This window comes from Asterias rubens, chromosome 1 (assembly GCF_902459465.1).
Source record: "Asterias rubens chromosome 1, eAstRub1.3, whole genome shotgun sequence".
In the NCBI taxonomy this organism is placed as follows: domain Eukaryota; kingdom Metazoa; phylum Echinodermata; class Asteroidea; order Forcipulatida; family Asteriidae; genus Asterias; species Asterias rubens.
Window position 1 is genome coordinate 18,697,818 of NC_047062.1, and position 19,100 is coordinate 18,716,917.

Here is a 19,100-nt window from a genome sequence, read left to right on the forward strand (position 1 = left end):
AACCTAGAAATTAAAGATGGCGCTGTCCATAAAAGCAGTCTGTCTCGGCGTAAGATCAACACAACAGTCATTATTTCTTCTCCAGAAAGCTTTTAATGTACAAGCATTACAGAAAGTGAGTATATCGACATGTTGATCCTCAATATAATCATTCAAATCAAAATACTAGTCATGTAGAAGTAAACTTTGTCCCTTTTTGCCATTTTATATTTTTTACAAAAACACGGCGAACTTTCTAACTAAGTTGGTAATTCTACTTCTGAATAGTGATAGCGCCCTCTTTTGAAACATCCTCCTCTCTCCGGAGGCGGACAGATTTATTTTTATTATCTAAATTTACTCAACAAATGAGTTATTTCCTTTTGCTTTGGTAAAAATCATTATACTCTGGTCTGGAAACGGACATAATTGTCTTTCCTAACTACCCCTTCTTCTACTTAGGGACTATTTTTCTAGTTCTAATTCTAATTTAACTTATCCCTTAACTTATTTCTAGTCTACTCTAAAACTAATAATATTAAGTCTACTCTGCAGTGTATGCCAGAGTAACTTCTACTAGTACTAGAAACTATGCTATATATAGGTGTGTTCGTTGCCTGGGGCTCACCCCACGGCCCGGTCAGCCCTAAGTGCCCTGCTTGTGTAACGGGTCACTTGGGATTGGCCCGAGCTTAATGTTTACCCGAGGTGCATGACATTGTTCGATTAGCTCTTGTCAGGGGGTCACCCGAATGAGTATCGCAGGGTCCGCACAGGGAAGCTAATCGAATGCACCTATAATAAGGATCGCCCATGAGCCTTAATATTAAAGCCCTTATTTCAAAGGGGTCTACGATTTGGGCTGCCTTTACACTATGTTGTCAAAATCGTTGATGGTACTGATAAGTGAACATTTTACGGTCGTTTGTCATCTATCAATAACGAAACTTAAGTTCCCTATATTGTACTACACAACCAAAACTCTCCACATACTTAGTATAGATTCATAATGCTCGCTTTGCCTTATTGTTGAGTTATAGTAAAAAACATCTTCCACTAAAAGGGGGCATTACAAGGTGGTGCGGCAGTGCATGCTCGCCGTTCAGCATTGCCTTGTAACACCCCTGTCACAAAATAGTTAGTTCAACTCGTCCGCGGCTTGAGGGGGTTCGTCGATCCACTAGGTTGATTCCTGTGGGTAAAGCGTTGAACATATTGAGAATCCAAAAACATGCGATGCGACAGAAAAAACAAGTTGGTACTGAGTAGAAATTGCATTTTTTAAGAACGTTTATTGTTTTTACTCAACAAAAAGGCAATGCAAGCATTACGAATAAATATACATTATGTATATTGAGTGTGTGGGGAAAGTTGACACTGAAGTTTATTGTTGGCAAACAACTGTAAAATGTTCACCTATTAACAACGTAGAGCATTTTTGAGCGCTAAGAAGGCCAAAAAATGTTTGACAATCTCTTGTAAAAACAAATGTAAAGTCACTCAAAAATACATTTGTGTAAAACAAAAAAGCAAGTATAACAAGTGGCACAGTGAGCTTGATCGCATCACATTTTGTTCACTTCTAGTCCTATTTATGTTCCAGGCCAGGGTTTTTGATTTTTTTTAGAGGGGCAAGGCTATTTCATTTTGCAGGGCACTTCCATTTGGAAAATCAAAGTCTATGGGAAACCTCTGATGAAGCACCAAGACCATGGCCTGCATGGCCTTTGTGTAATTCCAGGCTTGATATTCAGAATAAATTGAATGATCTAACTCATACAGTTCATCTTGTCCGCAGAGTCAATGTGTCTGCTCAACACAGACGGCTAGAAGTCTTTCAACCAGCTGTCGAAGACTAGACAGTTTCCCTCCTAGTTTCTACCACAGAAAAGACACTATAGATGAATCACAGCCTAAGACTGGCTTCATTGAATCTAAAGAAGATTTCAAATTTGTGGAGAGGTTGATTCCATCGCTAGAGCCTCCAACCCCACCTGTTCATGAGAAGTACCCAACGCCTTCAGGCTGGTCTCCTGCTAAAGGTTAGCAATAATAATAGGATGCAGTTCTAATAAACAGCAGGGCTTGAGTTTGACACTGGAACACAGGCCTGAGGCCAGTGATTTCAGTGTCGGGGCCACGTTCAATCTGTTGTTTTGGGTTTTTTTTCCAACTCGACATTCTGTGTCTCAAAAGAATGATGTTCAAATGTCGAGTTGGAGTCTCACAAATATTTGTTAATAAATCCTAGTCCAGTAAAGATTATGAGCTACAAGTCCTGCGGTCTCGTGAATTTTCTCTCAAAATTAGAGCTCTGTATATTGCTGTTTGCAACAGCTAGATACAATGAAAAAGTTGGAAATGTGAATTCAAGTCATGACCTTTGTACTGTGATTTTTTTGGTTTTGCATTGATCATGTCAAATCTTCTAACTTTTTTTGGCCGCTCTGGTCTCTAAAGGATTAAATGAATTGTTAGTATAAATAACTCTACTATTCATTTCTAACTCTGCTTATTTAGGAGCTGTGCTAGGAACACCATACAGCATACGGAGAACAAGATACCATAGTGTACCAGTCTACATGGAATTAAAATACGGTGAAAATCAGCAACTTACAGTAATCAAGAATGTTGAAGGAGATATTTGGGTGAGCTTTTTTACTGTGAATGAATTTCTAGACATATGTTATTATTTGGAGTGCATATTCAGCTTTCAATTTCATTTAAGAAGAAATGATGTTAGGGTTTCCCCCTGCCACCTTTTGATTCTGGACTTCCGAGATTAAAAATTACCAGAATGAAATGTTACATTTGATATGCTTTAATGTTGTAATTTCAATATTTGAAACAAATTACGTTATCTGATTTTTATTTGGTGAACACAACCTCTACCCAAATAGTCAAACAGAAGGATAAAGGCCCTCTAAACCCCAAATAAATTATATTAATCCAAACATTAATTTACACATGAAATTACTGTCTTATTTGGCAATTGCCCTCCCCCCTTGAAATATTGGAGCACATGAAAGTGTACCTATTTTTGTCTCTGCCAGAAATACATAAATGTTATTATTACTATATGTAATGTATTCTTTTTCACTTTCAGGTGTTTTCATGTGTTTTGTATACACGGTGTTCTTATTATTATTGGTTTTTCTTTTCACTTATTTTAATTGTTTAAAGGCTTTTGGGAATGACCTAAAGGAACATCTCGAGGCCAAAGAGGGTCGCCCCATACCCATGAGGGTCAACGAGGTCACACAACAGGTCAAGTTCAAGGGAATGTATCGAGAAGCAGTTAAGACATGGATGGCCAACAAGGGCTTTTGATACCAAATCTGTCCCCAAGACAAAACTGACGTTGAAACTACTCATGTGGACTCTGATAAGTTATGATATAGTGATAGCAGTTTTACATACAACTTTAACCTACTTTGTTCCTTTTGAGAAAATATGCCAGACTTGATTGCTTTTCAACAATTTCAGAAGTGAAAATGTGAGTGGAAAAGTTCTATTCAAGTCTTTTAATTTTTTGATATGGATAAAATTGTCAGATAATGTTCCTTCACAGAATATACAATGTTTGTGCTTTTATCCAAAGTCAGGGCTTGATTTCTGGGGGAAAATCCACAAGGCCTCAGGATTGTAGCTCAGAATCTTTACGGGACTGGGATTTCATTTAAAAGACAAGAGTCAAAATGAAAAGAACCTAGAATCAAAATACGAACTTGATTTTATTTTGTAAACAGTTTCAGTTGAACAAAATACTCAAAGAATATTGATCTCTTGTGTATTATCGGTGATACTCACCAGTATTGAACGATTTTTGTGAGACTCAAAACACAACGTTTAAACATCAATCTTTTGAGATACAGGTGTTGAATTGAAACAAGACCACTGGACTTTCAGGTCTTGAACCTGCGGTCTCGTGTAAAGTTTGATCCCTGCAAAGTAGTCTTGGTGCAAGACGTTTCTCGTTTTCCTTTCACGCACACCGCAGCCAATTCACGGACAGCGCCCGCACCGACTCACCTGACTTAGTCCACTCACTGCCCCGAGAAACGTCTTGCACCAAGACTACCTGCAAAGCTGTGTTTAGATGATTTGTTAGAGAGTACCATTTGCATTTTAATTGTATTTATATTGGAAGGACCATAAACGGTGTGAATGCTGTAGTTAAACAAAATCTGTATTAAAAAGCCTTGAGATATATAAAAGTACCTACAAATCATTGACAACCTTTTTGTGTGAAATGAATTCCAATGAATTGCTTACTTAGGGCATACAGAATAATCTATGTTTACAGCTTCGACAGCTTCTTTCAGGATGGTCTGTGCTGTTTTGTCGTCATCGGTAAATCTTGTTTTGATAGTCCACCTCGTTACAATGGTAGATAGAAACAAATTTTGCAAAGTTTTCTGTTATTGGCAATTTTCTCTTTTTTTTCGTGGGTCAACTGACAAAGGTTCTGATACTATTTCTGATTATATAGTCCTTAAAAGGTTGCAGAAAGCCCTTCCATTTTTCCAGCTTGGATCGCCAAACCTACAAAAAGACTTTACTTTTAACCATTTTTTTAAGGATAAAAGTTCAAACTTTTTAGCTACACACAAAATGGCTGAGTCCATTATCAGAATACTGGAATCCACAATCAGGCTTTGATCTTATCGTATCTAAAAAATATTGTCTGTCAGGCCAGTTTGTGCTTGCACATGGATAGGGCAGATATAATGGAAAGTTTGTTGACATGAAGTACCTACTACGCCCATCATGTGATTTACCCCCAAGTTTTGTGTGCCATAAAAAGTCAATACCGTAGTATATATCATATGCACACAAAAACATCTGCAAAGTACCCCGTACAAAAAGTGTGTTTCATATTCAGAAGGTTTTCCATTGTTTCTAATTTCCACAAAATGAATGCCATGAAATGTAAGTTTTCCAATTTGATTATTATTGACCTCTAGCTCTTAAACAAAAGAAAACATTTTAGTTGTTCTAGAAAATTACAAACATGCCTAATGCCATGAAATGTGAATGACCTGAGCTTCACAATCAGCTGAGATTGGTTTTGAGTCCTCTGCACATTTTGCAGGTATCGGTACTAAATATATTAAGGTGATATGAGCATTTGACCATGCAATTGTGCTGTTAGTTTATTTTTATTAATAAATTGTAAGTATAACATTGGATAAAAGACCTCCATATGGTTGGACTGTAATAGCCGGGTTCACTCGTGTAAGTTCTGCTACCGGTACATAATGCCAGCTGCATTCAACCTTAGTTGAACTTTCAACCTTGGTTCAACCATACTTGTATAACAAGTCTAGTTGTTTGCCCAATGAATCCGGGTCTAGTTTCAATGACAGACAGACACACGTGGTGTTTACTGATCGATATATTCTTTGTCTCAAGTCCAATTTTGACATCATAGGCTCTCATCACTGTGTATAGGCCTACTGGGTATGACAGTTTCAAACCGCTAGCAAGTGTAGATCACACAGTAACATGGTTCTCTCTTCTAAATAATGCAACAAAAAGCAGACTCGAGTCATGTTCACTCCATTACTTTTCACTAAATATCATCATCTTACTGTGCAGAAATTTCCTCAGGGTGAAAAACTTGCACTCAGGTTGAGGTGCAACCAGGCAGGTGCAGACTAAACTCAATGCACTAAAACAGAAGTTTGTGCAAGTAAAGCAGTTTTATAGGCCTACTTTGTGTGGGGATGGGGGTTAGATGAAGGTGACATTGCTTAGTCTGTTCTTGAATACATCTAGGGTCTGAACAACAACTTGCTTTAGCTTGGGCATTGAACTGCACTTCTGTTTTTAATTGTTTACATACAGGCAAGCTTCAGTATGTACTGACTTAATGCTTTTATATTTGTAATAGGCAAAGTGGCAACAGTTTATTTAGCTCTTTTATTAATAAAACACTAGTACCGCAGCCAAGAACCATTCTTTGACCATTATGTAGTTGGACCATTGTAGATATAAATCTTGTTTTCTTGTTCAGTGTTTTATAATAGTTGAACCATGGTTGAACCATTGAGGAATAATGGTAGAACAACCATTACAATATTATCTGATGAACAAAAAACTCCTAAATTTAGAATAACCAGAATAAACTGGATTTTCCTGGGACAAAACTAGTCTTGTTGCAACAGTTAACCCGATTGCGGTCCTGCACAACAATGGATCATAGCGTTTGCTTTTTGTGAATGATTGACAGACCGCATGTATGCCACAAACACACATGGCCTTGATTACTTTATACGTGTTTGTCTTGAACTAAACGTCGTACATCATTTCTGTGCTGAAAGTTAACAGCGCACCCGACTATTTTAAATAGTACGTCATTCATTCAATTCCTTATGTACACATAACTGGAGCGGTCATTCGTAGTTGTTGTGTTGTCGGGATTTATCTCGTTATATAAGAAGAGCTCTAAAAAATTAAGTAAACAAATACACACCTCCATCACACCACACAACCAGTGTTCATTTAACAGCTGGCAGTCAGTTCTCAATTATTAAATACAGCTAGCTACGAAGTGCTACTCAAAATAAAGACTTCGAAACATACACCGTGCCGTGACCGTGTGGTGAGAAATTCAGTGACAATTCTACCTGGGTTGGACTTCTGAAAAAGGTAATAACTACTTTGTTCAATTATTCTCCAGTTAAAACTGTTAAAAAGTCTTTGAAAGGCCCACTTATTGCTCAACCTTTCCAGTTAATGTTTTCTCTCGGTCACATTCATAGTTTTAAGTCATAACAAAAAATCATACTTGTGCATGTTCATGATCTTTGATTGAAGAAATTATACTTTTATAGAAGGCTAAAAAATGATAAGAATAGTAATTGTAATGTACTACATGTGTTGTTTTTAACTGTCTCTACTGCACATAGAACGACCAAGTTAAATGTTATTGTTAGTTTTTAGTATGGTAAGTTCGTTCCGCCGTGATGACGATGGTGGAACGAACCTCATAGTGGGCGGGGGTGGGGGGCTAGAATGTCAGACAGTCGAGTGTCTGAGAAGTCGACAATTAGTTATTGACTGTTAATGCGAATGTCTTGCAGTTTAACGGATCAGACCATCAAGCTTTCTGAACGGAAGACCTGTGTCTTTTGGTCTTAACTTAACAGACAACCTGTCTCTGAATGACCTAAGGAAGGGAGTCTACTCGGTAAACTGTCAACGGAGCTTTTTTTATATCTGCAATAGCTCTGTCATTCTATCAACAAAACTATTAGATTGTGACACAAAACTTCTGATCTCAATTCTTGTGCCGTATATGTCAACAATACTAATTAGACCCAGTTACTGGGGCGCTGTACTCCTTTTTTTTCGAAATTTTTCAGTAGCGGTCATAGATATGACAAATTTCGAGGACAAAAGGAGTACAGCAGCCAGGTAGGTCTAACTGGGTCTAAATATTAATATTTTATTCTTGGGAAAGCTGGCCAGTATTTTATCATGTAGAAAGGACTGTTTTCATAATCCTCATTGGAGATTAAATCCTCCCTGGGAGTCCTAGGTAAGCAACTAATGATACTTGATGCATTGACATTATGTGGTACCTGGGCATAGACCATAGAGAATGATTAGAGCACTTGCATTTTGGTATTTGGGCTGTTTGTTTACAATTTGGTATTCAGTAAAGGATTACGCAGTAACTGCCAAGATAAAATTAAGCATCCCCCTTTTAACAACTGTACAAAACTGTGTGCTGTATGATTGAACAGTGACATGGCATATCGCCTCGGTGCTATAAAAGTTTTTATGTTGACTTTTTGTATAATCAAAATGTCTTATTAGGAAAGTGTTTTTCTCTCAGGGAATGTCTCTGTCTTTGTTGTTATTAAATAAACCCATATTTATACCATAGCTGTGTGTGTAAAGTATAAAATTTCAAGATGGAATGGTTACTCTGATAGTGACTCTAACCATGGAGACCAGATTTCATCAAGTCCCAGTGTATCACTATTTTTTTTAAGGCATAAGATTTCTCAGGGTTTTTTTCTTCTGATTTTAGGATTTTCTCAAATTCTCCTACAGCTTCAAATTTTCCTGAAAGAAGTATATAAAGCAATCGTCACCAATGGGAGGAAGGTTCACATTGTCCAAACCTGTAGCTTTTGATGTACAGAGTCTTTAAAAGATCCTAAGTTGTAACATCTGATATGGTGTTCTGTAGGTTCTGGGTCTAGAATAAGGGGAAACCCAGGCCAGTTAAGCCGTTTTCTGGAATGTTCACGCTATTTGAACCCCATTCTTGATTAAAAGGGAAGTAAATCCGGGTTTTTATTCTTACTTGAGCAGAGAACCAAACCAATGGAATGAATTGTGTTGTGTTAATTGTCTCACTTTGTGGTTTGTCTGTTCTGTATGCGTTGACTCTATTGTGGTTATTTTCTGTATGGGCACTCCAAACACAAGCTTTGCTTACTTGGCTGTGCCCCCAATTCCTAAAATTCTTGGATTACTTTGTTTACATTGTATTTTTGATTAAAGGGAATTTGGAAAATAAATGTTGTTGAACTGAATTTAATTAAATGCATTGATCTGTTCCCCCGCAAGTACAACAAAAATAGTATTTTTTCTTTGTTGTCCTTTTTTATCAGCTAATTTAAGTAACATTTAAATTGAAACTCCTGTGCAGTTAGTTAGTTCACAAATTAATTCGCATGATCATTCTACCCACAGGAACCATCATGACAACCTCCCCAGAAAAGAGCGTGACGCTCTTAAGACTCTACGAGCACGGAAAGACGTCATCATCAAGCCAGCCGAAAAGGGCTCTGCTGTTGTCATGGGCCACCAGCAAGCCATGAGACAACTCAATAACTAAACTAGCTATAAACCCCTTGACACTGATCCAACAGGAACCTTCTCAACATTAACACTGGACAAAATGCATGACCGTGACAACCTCTCCGAGAAAGCCCACAAGTTTCTCTCCCTGGTTGCCTGTAGAACAGCCAGATTTTACCTCCTTCCCAAGGTACACAAACCAGACAACCCAGGGAGACCCATCATATCTGGCAATGGTTCCCCCACTGAGAACATTTCTCTTTTTGTTAACAGTTTTTCCAAGCCGTAAATGTCGCAGATTCCATCATATATTCATGACTTCCTCTGCAAATTTCAGGTATTCAGGAGCAGGTCCCAAACACAGCTATCATCAATACATTTGATGTGTCCTCCAACATTCCCCAAGATGAAGGAGTTGCTGCCTGCTCTTCAGCTCTGGCTAAGAGTGGTCACACGTCACTGCCCATTTCTGACATTGTGTCCCTCATGCAACATGTTCCAACTAAAAACAACTTTTCCTTCATGGGTTAGAACTTCCTGAAGGTACATTACATGGCACTGTATGGCACCATTAATGGACATGTCTTTTTGTGAGCAAACTTGAACAGTGCATGTTGGCGTTTGTCTTTGCCTTCTCCTTTTCCCACAGATGTCCCCCTTCACTAATTAATTACTTTTTCTCCCTCTTCCCACCCTTGATATTGTCATTTGTGTTTCTATCTTCATGTTCAAACCAGCCCCCTTCCCTCCACCCCTTCCCCTTTTGTCTGTTGTCTCCCTATTAATTGTTAAAGGAACACGTTGCCTCGGATCAATCGAGTTGGTTTTTTGAAAAAAACGTTTGTAACCATTTGTTATCAATATGGTTAGACAGATGTTGTAAAAGTTGAATACAATGATTCACACAAACATGCCTCAAAATTGCACGGTTTTCCTTTTGCATCGTCGGATAACACGGTCGGCCATTTATGGGAGTCAAATTTTTGACTCCCATAAATGGCCGACCGTGTTAGTTGTCAAAGTAAAAGGAAAACCACGCAATTTCGAGGCAAATTTGTGTGGATCATTGTATTCTACTTTTACAACATCTTTCTAACCATCCTATGCATTTTATAACAAACGGTTACAAATGCTTTTTATAGACCAACTCGTCTGATCCAAGGCAACGTGTTCTTTTAACCTCTCCCTTTTTTCTGTGTGCTTTCTGACTCTCTTTCTCTCTCTCTCTCTATTCATGTACTGGGTATTTCCACTTCACTGCTAACATGCCTATGCTGCCCTGGTATATTCATGTTTGTTGCATGCATTTATACCATAGGTCCTTTTGGTTGGCAAGCAGTTAGCAACAGCTAATCCTATTTTCTCATTTAAATTTCTCCTACAAGTCGGATTTAAAGTCAAATCATTTAGAGTTGATTGCTTTACGTTTTCTCATTCTGATGCTTAGATTGTACCAGTGTGATTTTTGACACAGCAATAGCAAAATGGTGGACAGCATTTACCGTACCCGTTCCCTTGGTGTAGCAGCTCAGGGTATACCGGATCAATATGCCGATGGCAAAGCAGCTAAGGTGTGGGAATACTACATCGGCAGTCGCACAGAGAGAACAGAGAACTACCGCCACTTTCTAGTTGATCTCCTTCAGGCCAGGAAATGTCATGAAGTGCTTGATGCGGCATGTGGAACTGGGTAAGGAACACTACTAGTGAAAACAAACATTGATAACATCCATTTAGTGGCTGTTATCCATTTAGTGGTTGTTAGCAAAGTCTCTATGAAGTGCTTAAATATTTGGCAGTATCTACCAACTGAGCAATTTCCCTCAGTTGGTAGAGCACCGGCACGTTTATCCGGAGGTCCTTGGTGCAAATCTTGCTCTAGTCAAGTTGTCTTTGTTTAGTCCCCAATTATTTATGTAGCCCCTTTTCAAAACCACACCTTCGGCTTTGGATTCGGCTCAGGTGAGCTTGGTCCTGCGGTTGTTTTGTGACAATATTGCGCATGCTGTGCATACACGCTCAGGGTTTCAGACGAGAGAAAGGAGCCTGAAGCTGAATCCAAAGCCCAAGCCGTGGTTTCAAAAATTACCATGACATTAACACAAACTGTTGCACAAACCATAGGTATTCTTTTCCTTCAAGTTTCATAACTGGTGTTTTTAGTTATTCACAAGTTCCAATTTTTACAGGTGTTCTGTGACTCCGAGGCAGCAGTGTACTTTAATTGAATTGTAGGCCTAAGACACACTTTTTTTCTAGGAGTAGGTCTTATAATTCAAAGGAGTTCCACATACCTTGCAGGAAAATACTGTATCTTGAAGCGCCTTGAGCGTCACTGAGTGACGGATATGAGTGCTAACAAGAAGCCAATATTACTATTTAGTTGCCATATCTAAATGAAATGTTGTGTGTTCGTATTCAGCATCGACTCTGTGATGCTTCTTGAGCAAGGATTCCATGTCATGAGCTGTGATGCCTCAGATAAGATGATCCTACACGCATTCAGGGAGAGGTGGGCACGCCGCAAAGAAGAAATGTTTGATAGTTGGGGTAATGAAACTAATCTTATAATACCACTTGAATAGTTGATATTGACTGTACTTGAGAGCATTTGGTACTTTATTTAATGCTAAAGGAAAGTGCAGAAGCACAACCTCGTTGTTGCCTCTTTCTCGAGCCCCTTGCATTCTCCCTTTTCATCCTACAGCCCTAAACTATACATTGGGAGTGCTCAACCCGATGTCACACCTTTCCAGATACCCCGATTATCAAGGGAGAGATACATGGACATATATTCCTAAAGATGTCTTGGATGGGCTGCTGAAGTCAAACACTTGTGTTCATGGGCAAGGCGCTCAACCAAAATTACTTCTCATCATACAGGAGTAAATAATTATGGGTACCTGGGATTGTTGAGTGATAAATAATGTGTGTACCAATTTGGCTAATTGGTGCTGCATACTCACAAAGAGGGTTCCGGGGATGAGTGCTTTAGGCCATATGAACAGGTGTAGCAAAAGTGTGGGGCACATTGATACCAAGTGTCTAATCATTTCCTTTTAGTAGTTCTATTACAATGATTCAAAATCCTTCATCGCAGGAGTGAAAAAATGCTCCTTTTTCACAAACAATTGAATTAGTTCAAAAAAGACTAATTTGAAACATCCGGCCTCTAAATAACCCACAGCACCCACAGCAATTGCCGTGGTAACCTGTGTTTTTGCTGTGGTGCCCTCTGTAAGGTTCCAATACAAATAGCAGTGCCCCTTACTAGAGAAAAATGGCTGTGGCCCTTCAAGAGGGAAGTTCAAAACCTGCAAACGTTTTTTGTTAAACTGTTGTCTTTTTATTTGTACAGAGATTGAAATTGCCAACTGGCTTACTCTACCCGAGGATATTCCAAAGCCAGGGCCCGGTTACGATGCCATCGTCTGCCTGGGAAACTCTTTCGCTCATCTTCCTGACTTTGACGGCAAACAGGAGAATCACCGTCTCGCTCTGAGGAACTTCGCCAGCATGTTGAAACCTGGTGGAATACTGATCATTGATCACAGGAACTACGATGCTATTATAGACACTGGTAGAGCACCAGTACAGAATATTTATTATGTGGTAAGACTTGGAGTAGGCTGTTTTTTCTTTATTATGAAGTATTTTCTACTCTGCTGATCAGAAACACCAGAGCACCGAATTAAAACTCTGGTGTTTCTCTCATCAGTAGAGGGTGGGTTCGAATCCCCAGCCGTGACACTTGTGTCCTTAAGTCATTCATCCCATGTGTTGTGTAACGCGTGTAAAAGAACCCAGTGTACTTATAAAAAAGAAGGGGTTCGCCCCGATGTTCCTGATCTGATCGGCAGCAAATTGCGCCACAGCACATTGTAAAACATTATGTGGTGCTATCTAAGGATTAGGTCTCTAACTTTTCAGTGACTAGCCAGCAGCACCAGTTAGCTTGTCATGGTGCTGGTCTGACAGATTTTTCACTGGTCCGTATTTTGGGATTTCATTCACAACATTATTAGGCATGATGGGACCATGTGATTTTAAGCAATATGAACAATCTGTGGTTTTCGTGTGCGTGTAGCTGTGGCAAGTAATCAACTAGCCTGCAGGACTAGTTGTGACAGAATTATGACTCGCCTTGGGAGTTTTAACTGGCATTCAGCCAGCGAACCGCTGTTAAGGGGAACGCTGAGTGCTGGGCGCTGATTGAAGTTAAAACTTTACATTGAGGGCTAAGATATTTTACTATGGGTTATGTGGACATGTGGAGAATGACTATTGTCCAAGACCCACCACCCAAAAAATGTATGCTGCCTTGGAATGTTAATCTGCTGAGATTATATGGATAAAAGTTAAATTTTTGAGCCCTGAAAAATTTTCCACCCTGGAGGCTGAGCCTCATATCTGTGTGCTTACAAGATCGACATTGTGGGTGTATGCTAAGTAGGAACTGTACTGTGGGGTGTTTTGACATTGTGGTGTGCACCCCACAATGTTTCTAACAGGAAAGATTAAAGGAAAGGAATCATAGACGACACCCGAAGAAAGCCCACAATGTTGCTCTACTAAACAGCACAGAAAAACACAGCACAGCACAGAAAAGTTGCCCTAAATTGGGCTAGACAGCCACCATTTTTACATGCATTTTGACTCTTAACACAGCAAACCATGAGCAGCAGTAGCCCTGTATTATGTCAATACAAGGGGTCAATTGCAGAAAAAGGTGCCCCCTAGAATCCTGGACTTCCCAACAGTGCCAGACACTCTTCAGATCCATTGAATTGCAGCTATAATAACAGGCCTGGAATTTCATCTTTTAACATGTTGAAAAGGGCCATTTTCATTTTGCAAAGGTCAAGTCAATGGGAAATTTTTGAAGGGCACCAAGGCAAAGACATGGGGCAATGGAGGTCATGGCCTGCGTGTAATTTTAGGCCTCTAATAAAAAATAAACTGAAGTTAATATCCCAATGCTTTTTGACTCAACAGGGTAACTGCATCAAGGACCTCCAGACATCAGTGCTGTACGTTAATGGGCGCCCTTCCATGGTGACATTAGATTATTTTATTTCCGTTGATGATGAGGCAAAGAGTGAAGAAAATGTTAAGAAAATGCATCTGGATGAAACAGTCTACAAGTAAGTATTCCAAGTCTAGGGTTGAAAGAGTCTTCAAATTCATTGTACCTTTTATTGTTGAATGACTTAACAAGTTCATGAAAGCTGACTCTATTCTGACTTTTAATTGAATTTGAAAAACTCACTTGTTTGAGTCTTCATTTTTGTAACAAATTGCTTCATATTTATTTCAGTGCTTAATGTATTGTGTTGTGCATAGACGCTCCTCTTTATGCACTTCATAATATAAATGTCTTAAATATTGTTACTATTATTATGTTTTTTTCACCAGGTGTCCCTCATTTCTGATTTAATCTATCATATTTTTATGGTGGCAACATATTTTTTGTCATCTATTCAAAAACATGTGTTGAAATATGAATGTGTAAAGTCATGTGTAATATTTTTCTGACTGTTTATTTTGTTGTCACAAATTCCTTGATGATGTGTTTCCAGATTGTTGTTGTGTGCTCTTTCAATGCTCATTGATTATTTCATCAATTTTGTTGGTGCTGTTTTATTTTTACATGGTGCCTTGAGTTATATGACATTTTAATGCATACTTTTTTTCAGAGTGAGACAGACTTCATTTTTGTTGTTTAAGTTTTGGTTCAGTGCTTTTTTCAGAATATTTACCCTTGCTTCATCTATTTCTTTTTTAATTTATGCTGATTTTTTCTCTTTGCACAGGCTTGCCCTTTTGGACTTGCGACAAATTGACACTTAATATTTAGTTGTTTAAGGATAAAATTTGATGTAGGCCTATGAATAAATTACCCAGTGATTTAATGAGTTTATTGTTAAAGAGTAGTATTAGTATACGAGTACAATGTCTTAATGTGCTAGTACATGGCACAAGATAAATTGCACTCCCCTCAAAAGTATGATGACCTAGTTTGGGTTCTCATATCACTACATAGTATTCTAAAATCTACATAAATTATTGTTAGTTTACTCATTATTTTGTATGCATTATTGTTCTGTTTTTTATTAATAATACTTTTGTTTGTATGAATTTCATAGATATTTATTTGCATTAGGGATGATATATATGTATATGGTTTTGTTTGTATTCCCTACTTATAAATGTAGTTTTTAATTATTATTATGAGCATATTGAGACTTCTGTATTATGTTGATGCGCTTTTTGAATGTTGTCAATTTTCAAAACCAGTATTTGTTAATGTTTTTATCTCAATAATCTTACCATTCTAGATTCCGTCTGTCCTACTACCCACATCGCCTGAATGCCTTCACAGAGCTTCTCAAGGAGACATTTGGTGAAAGTTGTAAGCACACTGTGTACGGAGACTTCAAAGAGTTCAAGGAAGGAGACTGCCCCTCCTACTACATCCATGTTATAGAAAAACCACTTGAATGATGAACTAAAGATGGAAGTCACAAAGTGACTGACATTTTTCTTGTCAGTCAGTTTTTAACAGCATGAAAAAGGAACGATACTTTGGGGAAAAATGTAAAATGTATGTAAATATAGTTTTACATCACAGGAATCGTGTACAGAGATATCACATTGTGAAAATGTTTTCCTTTCTCTGTGCATGCATTGTCTTCAAGAAGGCTATACAGGTCAATTTATAAGATTGAGGTTTTGCAATGCATAAGTGTTGATCAAAGGCCCAACAACCATTTTTTTGTTTTTCTCTTTTTGTTTTTATAGTGATAGTGATATTTTAGGAGCAAAATTTTTACTTTCTCTCCATGATAATAGTGCTAGGGCGGCAAGCCAAGACTTAATCTATTTCTGCATTTTAAACAAAGAAGGGAAAAGATTTTAAAATCTAGTGAGGTTTGTGAAAACTCTATAAATCTTTCTATGAATTGTTATTGGTCTGAAAAGTTGTTACAACTCTCTTGAAACTGCACGGCAATGCAATCTTAATGCTACTTAAGCTTACAATTTAAAACATGGCATTAATATAGAACAGGCTTTTGTTCTGAGGTTCGGGGGGGGGGGGGGGTGTAGAGGTGCAGGGTAGTAGTTGGTTTATCGTGTTCTATTTTATAGGTGAGTGAAAGGCAGTATTGATATTTTTCAGATTGGTCTTTGTCTTGAGAAGCGTCGGAAATATTACTCACACACAAGTCTTAAAAGCTTCCATATCCAGCCATATTTGGTCACACAATTTTTTATTTGTTTATTTTATCGTAATCTTCGTTTGACGGTTTGGTTGGGGAAGGGGGCTTGTACAATCACAAATGGTGTGTAACGGATGGATTTTGTTGTGTTTGTGGATATTATTTGGATTGGAGTGGCTACATTTGGTTAAAGGTGTTCATGAACATGTTCAGGCATGCAACCTCTCAGCTGATCAGCTGATTTCCCTTCTTGTCAGCAGAAAACCGAAAGAACGCTGTACATAGTGTGGTTGGTCAATTCGTCTTTGTTGTTCACATGTACAACATTGCACATCTAATATGTTACAGAGTGGATGTCTGGTATGCACGGTGTGGATGGTTTGTTGGTTTTGTTGGTGGACTTACTGTTAAACTTTTGTTTCCTGTGTTGATTGGTACCGAAAGAATGCTGTACAAAGTGTGGTTGGCCAATTCGTCTTTTTATACCCATGTACAACGTTGCACATCTAATATGTTACAGAGTGGATGTCCGGTATGCACGGTGTGGATGGTTTGTTGGTTTTGTTGGTGGACGTACTGTTAAACTTTTGTTTCCTGTGTTGATTGGCACCGAAAGAACTCTGTACAAAGTGTGGTTGGCCAATTCGTCTTTATTCCCATGTACAAAGTTGCACATCTGATATGTTACAGAGTGGATGTCCAGTATGCACGGTGTGGTTGGTTTGTTGGTGGATTTGCTGTTAAACTTTTGTTTCCTGTGTTGATTGGTATGTTGTGGTGTGGTTTCTAGTTTTTGTTGAATGGTATGATTTTGTGTGGTTTGTAGTTGGTTGTGTTGAGGGATCTGTTGTGGTGTGGAGGGATAAGTATTTTTGTTGATGATGTGCTATGGTGTGGACGGGTTACAGTGAACCCATTGAGTGTGTTTTATTTAATTGAAAATGGAGTCTTCACCAGTTTGCTTCAGAGGAATCAGTAACATGCCCAAACTCTTATACAACACACAGCGGCAGGCTTATCGGTCAAGTTTCTGTGGGATTAAGCAGTGGTCATGTCAACAGGTCACACGTGGTGAGACACTGGAAGTGGAGTGCTCAAACCATACACAGTCTACGGGGTCATGGTTTGGTGGCCCTGGGCAAAAGGCACTGCAAGCAATTGATGGATAAATTGTGTTTTATATGTGTTAAATTTGCATCAGGGGATAAAGAATATTAATGTTGGTTACCCTTACACTGATTGAGTACTGTATACATGTAGTCGGTACTTTCCCAAGTTCTGTGAAGAAGAATAATCTTTGATAGAGGGCCCTATGTCGTGGATTAACTCTGCATATTGTGCCAAATGCCTGTATCGATGACCTGTTCTTACCTACAAGCCAAGGTTTGGTTAAGATGGAGTAAACTGCACTGTCATGAGTCATTTCATCTTTCTCTGCTGGGGTTACTGTTAAAAAAATTTGAACCATTTAAGTCTGTAAATGTCTATGCGAAAAAGTCTTTATGGATCCAAATTGAGTTTCATTGAAAACCGTCACACATTTTTAATGGCTAGAAAATATTTTTTATTCCCGAAGCAAACTGGTTAAGATTGAATAAATATATACAAAGAGATTTGTATACATATATGTTGTAAATATAAAAAGAATGGCAATGAAAGTGATTCAAAACTTCATTGGGGCAACTGTTTGATGCATCATCTGCAAGCATTTCAAGCATTGTGCATGCCGTGAAAACTGATCATGCTCATTCCGGTATTTGTTCAGTCTATCAATTGTAAGAAAGGTCAATTGAAGCGTCTTTTAATTCACTCCGAATTTTGATGTGTTTTTGGGCATTCCCTTTTTTGACTGAATGACCAAATGTTGATATATCAAGATACCTTGACGTCCTTATGATTGGGCCCCTATTTTACTAATAGAGATTAATTATCAGTGATAAACATAACTACAATCTTTGTAGTGAGTAAAAAAAATGTATATTATATTATGTTAATTTTATTTTAATTTTTTTCATACTCAAATTTATGTTGTTCAAAAGTACTTTGATAGAGGGCGCTTTTTTTGTGGCAGATAATTGCATGGCCAGACATCTTCTTGTTGGTAAAGTTTTAAATTTAGAACATTACTTTTCTAAAACACTGAACACTTCCCAAAAAAAATTCTAGAGAAAGAAAGGTACAAATTAATCCACATAGTAAAAACATTTCACACAACAAAGGCTCATTCTGTTTGCAGAAAAGTTGCTGTTATATTGATCAAAAGATTAAAACTATATTAAAAATAAATATATTTAATAAAAAAAATAAATAAATAAGTGTGTATCAATTCTTATAGTTGAGATCTTGGAGTGAATGTTACGTTGAGTTTGATTTGTCCGTGTGTCAACTAAACATGGTATTTGCTTTATGTTCCGCTCCTGTAGGCTCTGTCAATTTACCTGTGCAAACTAGGGTTTAAAGTTGGTGTGAGGGCTGATTAGGGATAAATTCGTAAAATACATTGGGAGTGTCGGACCACAAGTGTATAATCATCGCCACATTGTGGCCCCTTCTGGCTTCTTTCCTGTATAGGTGGGAAAGGTATCAGTTATAATCTGATTAATTCAGTTTACAATTTAAACTTCAAATTCAAACGCATGTGAAAATGTGTGTTTCCAAAGCTGAGAAATTGCAGATTTATACCTGAATTCAGACTTTTTATTAAGTCTCACCTGGGTAAAAAAAAAAAGGTATTTTTCTCTTAATAAATTTATTTCTCCAGCACTTGGGATATTGTTCTCAAAAGCTCTTAGGAATCTGTTACTCCAGGGGTTATCAAAAGGTGCAAAGAGCAATCCTTTCATTTTTGTCAGGAGTGACTCTCACTCCTGGTATAAGTTAACTGCAAAAAACTAAATATTTTGAGTTGACCTCAAAAATATTGTTTAGAAATTGGTTAGTGTTTGTTCTCCAATCTTGGGCTTACATACTTTATTAAACCACTGTTGCCATTTGGATACAGCCATTTTGCTCCTCTCATCCAATGTAACCAAAATGAGGCTAAGAGGAGAAGAATCTTGCATCTTCTTTGTGTAATGG

General features: G+C 38.0%; 2 protein-coding genes across 3 annotated transcripts; both read left to right on the top strand.

The window, feature by feature from the left end:
- The first annotated feature begins 11 nt into the window (after window positions 1-11).
- On the top strand, window positions 12-5,940 carry LOC117298333 (39S ribosomal protein L49, mitochondrial-like). The gene is made up of 4 exons (XM_033781527.1): window positions 12-115; window positions 1,778-2,021; window positions 2,500-2,627; window positions 3,163-5,940. Exons 1-4 carry the CDS (start codon window positions 17-19, stop codon window positions 3,307-3,309), a joined length of 618 nt encoding a protein of 205 aa, XP_033637418.1. The 5' UTR covers window positions 12-16; the 3' UTR covers window positions 3,310-5,940.
- Window positions 5,941-6,371: 431 nt separating this feature from the next.
- Window positions 6,372-18,356, top strand: LOC117291639 (glycine N-methyltransferase-like). Of its 2 annotated transcripts, none has more exons than XM_033773485.1 (6): window positions 6,372-6,633; window positions 10,250-10,492; window positions 11,225-11,352; window positions 12,161-12,414; window positions 13,798-13,946; window positions 15,141-18,356. In XM_033773485.1, exons 2-6 carry the CDS (start codon window positions 10,287-10,289, stop codon window positions 15,304-15,306), a joined length of 903 nt encoding a protein of 300 aa, XP_033629376.1. In that variant the 5' UTR covers window positions 6,372-6,633; window positions 10,250-10,286; the 3' UTR covers window positions 15,307-18,356. The 2 variants fall into 2 exon arrangements, with proteins under 2 accessions (XP_033629376.1, XP_033629384.1); XM_033773493.1 differs by lacking the exon at window positions 6,372-6,633 and adding an exon at window positions 8,713-8,992.
- Window positions 18,357-19,100: the final 744 nt, after the last annotated feature.